Source organism: Pteropus alecto, unplaced genomic scaffold (assembly GCF_000325575.1).
Source record: "Pteropus alecto unplaced genomic scaffold, ASM32557v1 scaffold45, whole genome shotgun sequence".
Taxonomy (NCBI): Eukaryota; Metazoa; Chordata; class Mammalia; order Chiroptera; family Pteropodidae; genus Pteropus; species Pteropus alecto.
Genome location: NW_006442491.1, coordinates 18,850,815 through 18,856,788, shown reverse-complemented (window position 1 = coordinate 18,856,788; position 5,974 = coordinate 18,850,815). Strand labels below are relative to the sequence as shown.

At 50.3% G+C, this 5,974-nt stretch overlaps 1 protein-coding gene across 1 annotated transcript; it reads right to left on the bottom strand.

The window, feature by feature from the left end:
- Positions 1–1,161: 1,161 nt before the first annotated feature.
- On the bottom strand, positions 1,162–5,434 carry LOC102887450. The gene is made up of 4 exons (XM_006921695.1): positions 5,353–5,434; positions 3,920–4,084; positions 2,962–3,093; positions 1,162–1,298 (listed from the first exon to the last, which is right to left on the bottom strand). Exons 1-4 carry the CDS (start codon positions 5,432–5,434, stop codon positions 1,162–1,164), a joined length of 516 nt encoding a protein of 171 aa, XP_006921757.1.
- Between the last annotated feature and the right edge of the window lie 540 nt (positions 5,435–5,974).

Genomic DNA, 5,974 nt, shown 5'->3' with positions numbered 1-5,974 from the left:
TTTGTATTAAACAGCCCTTGTTAAATTACTATGTGGTTTCTGGCTTCTGGTTGGACTTATACAGATACAGTACTATCAATGGTCAAAGGCTCTTCCTACCCAATCCGCCCTTTCCTCTCTGCTTCCACAAGGGTCAGGTCTGCATCGCAGTCTAAAGGTTCTCACCACCTGCTCCCTCTCTCCTGTATCCGTCACAGGCATTACCCTCAACAAATCTCAGCTCTTTAATTACTTCTTGGCATTTGCTTCTCAGATGACCCAGACCGATAAACTTCCCATCACACTTAGAATAAAGCCCCATGAGGCCTTACATAATCTGCTTTTCACCCCAAGACCAACCTGTTCCCCCAACACACACCTTCCTACTACTCTCCAAAAAATTCCACTCCAGTCACTCCCTGTAGCTTCTTTGAAGTCCCACAGACATACAAACAAGAATCTCACCTAAGGGTCTTTGCACTTGCTGCTCTGTCTTTGATACAAGGCTTCTTTCCTCATTTCATTCACATCTCTTAAATGCCGCCTAAGAAGCCTTCATCTAACACCCCCAATCACCTTGTAACTGTGTCTTTTTTCTGCTGTTTTGTTTCTTCATAGCACTTAGTACCATGTAATATACTATATAGTATATTTACTTATTCATTTTTCTTTCTCCCTTCATAAAGAAATGTCTCCTCAATGAGGCCAGAGACTGTCTGCCTTGTTCACTGCTGCATCCCCAGGGCCTGGATTAGTATACCTGGCACACAGTAGACACTCAATAAGTATTTGTTAATCGACTGAATAAAGAAGTGTCCTTGCCTTTGCTCAAGCTGTTCCTTTTACCTAGAATGCCTTCCCTTCTCCTTCCTGCCTTTCCTAATCCCACCTACCCTTTAAGACTCAGCCTGAGCCCCTACTCCTCCAGGAAGCCCTCTCTGACAAGCTGAGATCTGAGCCCTGAACCCCTGGAAAGTGGTTTATTTTTGCCCCTCACCTACTATACTGCCTATTTGTAGGTATAATGTAGACTTTATGGCAGGTAAAGACTGAAATGGAGATTAAAGGCAGAAGAGAACAGGCCAGCTTTATTGGGGTGAAGGAGAGGGGAGTGGGATGCTCCGTAGACTCCGGACCAGGGTGGAGCTGCCGGGAGATCAGCCTGGAATGCGGGGTGCAGTGTCATTTCTTCCACTCCTTCTTTTCATAGTCCCACTGGGAGGCCAGGCCTTGCACCGGGTTGCCCTTCATATCCAGGATGCGCTGGAGCTGCTGGGCCTTCCACTCATCCGTCAGAGTGACAGGCTTCTTAGGAAACACTGCAGGGAAGGTGTGGGGTAGAGACAGGGGCAGCTCGGGACCCTAACAGGCCCACCGTCGCCCGCTGAGCCAGGTTCTCCATTCACAGGGTTAGAGTGCCTGCACTGACGAGCTGCTTCTACCCTGCCAATCTCCCCTACCAGCCTCCCTCCTAAAGCTTCACTTCAGCGACCTCTGTGTTCTGACCCCAGCTCTGCCTTAGACTCACAGTGGGAACTGGCCCAAGGTCCTTCCCTTTTCTGAGCTTCAGTTTCCTTGCCTATCTGTGGCCCAACGGTAACCAGAGTACTGATTTGAAGTCAGTCTGGATCCAAATCCCAGCTTGACCACTCCCTTGCTGTGTGATCTTGAACCAGTCGCTTTATCTCTCTGAGTCTCAGTTTCCTTACCCATCAAAAACAGGTCCTATCCCCTAGGGTTGGGATTGAATGAATTAGTATTTATAAAGCAAGTGACACAACGTGGGATATATATTAAGCCCCTAATACATGCTAGCTACTATAATTATAATTACTGAGTTTGTTCCCACTTATTGGGAAGGGTCCGGGATGAGATCATTTCTTTTGCTTCCTAAGAGGATTGATAGAAGGAGATAGGGTAGGGGTATTCACTTCAAAAACCTGGGGAGAGTGATACTTAACCCAAAGGCTGGAGCCAAGAGGCATTTTAGGTGCCTTCGTGTGTGGATCAGGGAAGGCCTGGGGGCCAGAGCACAGACACTGCTCACATCCTACTTTCTGGTCCATCTGACCCTGAGGCTGACTCAGCCCGCTTGACCTCCGCCCCTGGTACTTTCTATCCTAGTGGGTGGACAAGAAAGAAAAGATCTTTATGGGTAGTTATTAGTACCAGACATCAGGCTAGACTAGAATTTTTCCCAAAGGCTCTCTCATTTCATCCTCATGCAAGGTAGGAATTCCCATCACACGTTTACAGAAGAAGCAAGGCGAGGCCAATTGAGGTGAAGTCAAGTGAAGCTGTTGGTCCAGGGACCACGCATTTCCCAGCTTCCCTTGTGGCTAGACATAGTCAGGTAATCATTTCTAGTCATTAGAATGTGAGCAGAAGTGGTGCGTACAATTTCTGGATCTTAAAGAGGAGCGTGTCCTCCCTTTCCCTCTCTTGGGAATGTAGGCTTTATGGCCGGAGCTGGAGCAGCCATCTTGTACGTCAAGAAGAAACCCGCATGTTAAGGACGGCAGAGCAACAAGACGGAAGGAGCCTGACATTGTGGAGTACCCTGGCCTTTTTTGTGAGAGAAGAACAAAGCCTCTATTTGTTTAAGCTCTTGTATGTTGGGGACTCTTTGTTAAAGCAACTGAAACAATACACTGAAAAAATTCATGGTTAATAACAGCAGTCAGTAACAATACCTCATGACTATGTGTCAGGCACTGGCCTATAGCTCTCTCTCATTAAAACCTCACAAGAGCCCTGAGATGTGGGCACTGTTAATCCCATTTTTTAGATGAGAGAATTGAGGCCCAGAGGGGGAAAGTCCCTCTATTCCCACCCAGGCAGCCATGCTTTGCCCTTCACCCTACATCTTTCTGGGGGACTTTTCAAAACTCCGGATGAGTACCAGCATAGTTCCCTTGGCTGGTGGCTGTGGCCATAAGGGCATGGCCCAGGGCTGCAGCCAGGTGAGGCATTGCCACGTACCGTAGACCCGCTGCCACCAAATAAGCAGAGCTGTGAATCCACAGAAGAAGAAGACACCACCCATCACTGTCTTCCACTCGTTGGAGTGACGGTTCATCTCTGCAAAAGTCTCATGAAACTGGAGTCGGTACACTGGGGACAAATGAGGGGTGAGGAGGCAGGGGCCTCAGCTGTAGCCATTCCAAAGACCCGGGACCAACTCTTGGTCTCAGGGACCTCCAGTTTTCCCCTCCCTGTAGCAGATGCTGTTCATTTGGCAAATTCCTATTGAATATCTACTGTATCCAAAGCGCGGCCAGGGGCTGGTGTCAAGTTTACAACTATCAGAGTCAGGCCGGGGCACTGCTGGTGGTGGGCACTGGGGGTCACACATCCCTCCCGCTTCCCAGGCTCAGGCCTCTACTCCTCCGCCCACCTCACCTGCCTCTCTCTGTCCCCTCACACCACTCAGTGATGCCTAAACCCTCCATGCTCCTCTGCTCCCATATCTCTCCCCATGCCGTTCCCACTATCTAGCAGCACCCTCCTCCTCACTATTCAGGGCCAGTTGCAATGTACCCTCCTCTTGAAAGCCTTCCAGGATTCCATTTCTCTCTCCTTTGGGTCCTCACAGCTTCCTGAACACACCTTGCCCTAGTCACATATCCTGTATTACAGTATTTAGGTTTGTGCCAGTTCCCTCACTGGACTGGGAGCACCCTAATGGCAGGAACCATCTGGGTGATTCACTCCTGTGTCTCCAGCATCGCCTCGCATTAGGCTGTACACAAATAGTTGAGTGAATAAAAGAATAAGTGAAGAAATGAGTGAACTTCTCCCCTCAGGTGTGTATTCAGGTGTTTGGGGTTTTCTGGCTGTCTTGAATGGGGGCTCTCACTGCCCACTGCTGCCTGACAGGACCTTCTTTGCAAAGTCACCCCAGCCCACTCTCCCTGGCCAGCCCCGCTCTGAGACCTACAGGCCACCTTCTCGGCTTGGCTCAGCTGGGTCCAGCTGCCCTTCTCCTTTTCCTTCAGAGCTCGCTGCTCGGCGTTGAGGTCTGTGCAGAAGGGCTCGTCTGGCATGGGGTAGGAGCGCTGGGCATGGTAGTTGGTATAGGGGGGCATCTTCCCCTTGCTGTGGGCTGCAGGCACAAGGGAGGAACTAAATTCAGGCTTTCCCAAGGACATCCCAGCACTAATCATATTAATAGAGAGGGCTGCATTCGTTGAGCCCTTACTGTGCCAGGAGCCATTCTAAGGCCTTCGGGTGAGTTGATTCATTTACTCCGCATCACGCTGAGCCAGGTGATTCTGTTATCTCCATTTTATAGATGAAGAAACTGAGCAGCTAAGTGAGTTGCTGAAATTCACAGAGCAAGAAGGACCAGGGCCAGGGCTGCACTATGGCTTCAAATCTCATGTTCTCTGGGATCTGAGGTGGGGAGGGCATGTCAGGCAGAGGCAATGGGGTGGGCAAAGGCTCAATGAGATAAGCCTGACATGACATGTGTGAAACTGTTCTGCAAACTGTAGGGGTCAAGGGCACGGCTTGGGAGTCGGCTGGGATTGAACCCCAGTTTCTCCTCACCCCTTTTACCTCACTGTGCTTCTACTGGCACATAGTAAATGCTCCGTGAATTATATTGATAAATAGATTGGTTTACTGGCTTCCATTCCTGGACACTTTCTCTGATGGCTAAGCCCTCAAGGGCTCTGTGTGGGTACCCAGAATAAAGCCAAGCACTAGGAGGGTCTTGATAAAGCTTCTTCTGTTTATTGTTGCCAGAGATGTCTACAAAGAGGCTATTAGTACCATCTCGCCAGGATAGCACTGGAACTGCTTTGGGCAAGTAGTCTTAGCTCTTTTAATATCTAGATATCTGTTTCTCAGTTTGTTCATCTGACAAATGGAGATAACAGCACAACATCAACTTCACATGGCTGCCATAAAGTCTAAATGTGTTCATGTTTACCACAGCTTGGGGTATGTAGTAAAGGCTCAAGAAATGTTATCTGTTATTATTCTCCCGAGGGTCAGGAAGGCCCTTCTGCTATCTGGCTGAAGTCTCTCCTGCTTTGGGCCTCTTTCTTCTGGCTAGCACTGCCACCAAGGTCTGGAAAGGTCCAAGGTTCTGTGAGCACCCTCCACCTTAGAACACAAGGCCTTAGGGGCCTGAGGTTTGGGAGCCAGGCCCCAGAGAAGCTTGGATGGAGGGGGCTGCTGTCTGCTCACCCTTGGAGCTCCATTTCCTGGAGGACTGTGACCCAGAGCCAAGGAGTAAGATTGTAGGAAACGGTTTTGGGGTAGGCCAAGGGCAGCAAGAAAGGGACAAGGGGCAGACTCCAGACAAGACTCCTGTCCCTAGCCTTGGAGTTTGGCAAGGGAGCAGGGTGTGGATCCAGGTCTTACCGGTGCCTTCTGGGCTGTGTATCCCTCGCACTCCTAGTCTTCCTTTCCTCAGCACCAAGCTCCAGGCAGCTCTGAAGAACATCTGGGGGGTGTGTGTGGGGATAAGTCCTGCACCTGCATTGCCTTCTGCCCCTACTCATTCAGGGTCCAGACAGAGACTCATTTTCATGGGTGTGGTGGTGGTGAGATTCTAGAATTTCAAGGTCACTCACAGGCCCCTGACTCTTCTAATTTTATCTGCTATCCCTATAAGGATAGATGGGGATTCTAGACATTTGGAGACCCCTTCTAGGACCTCCATTCACCATCTGAGAAGTGGGAGGGTGCCTAATTCTTAAGGCAGGATCTGAACAGTTTGGGGATGGGGGTCTGGGTTCTGCTTCCTGCCCCAGCTCATCCTGGCCAGGCTGAGAAACCTCCCTCTGTTGTTTGCCTCCCAGAAGAAATGGGGTGAGAGTCTAGGTAGGGAGGGAGCAGGTCCTGGGGCTCCCTCTCTTCCCCCGACAAGGCCATCTGCCATAGCTCTGCCAGCTCCTCTGGCCCCCACCCCTTCCCCACTAATTGGCGGCCTACGTGCACAGAGAGCCTGCTCTGCTGGATCTAGTGGGGGAGGAGGACAGGA

Bases quoted from the DNA above. Each gene is read 5' to 3' on its own strand.
- LOC102887450 (XM_006921695.1), bottom strand. From the start codon at position 5,434: ATGTTCTTCAGAGCTGCCTGGAGCTTGGTGCTGAGGAAAGGAAGACTA. The intron at 3,094-3,919 runs GTAGGTCTCAGA...ATTTGTCCCCAG, and splicing joins CCAAGCCGAGAAGGTGGCCT to TGTACCGACTCCAGTTTCAT. The intron at 1,299-2,961 runs GTACGTGGCAAT...CCTTCCCTGCAG, and splicing joins TTGGTGGCAGCGGGTCTACG to TGTTTCCTAAGAAGCCTGTC.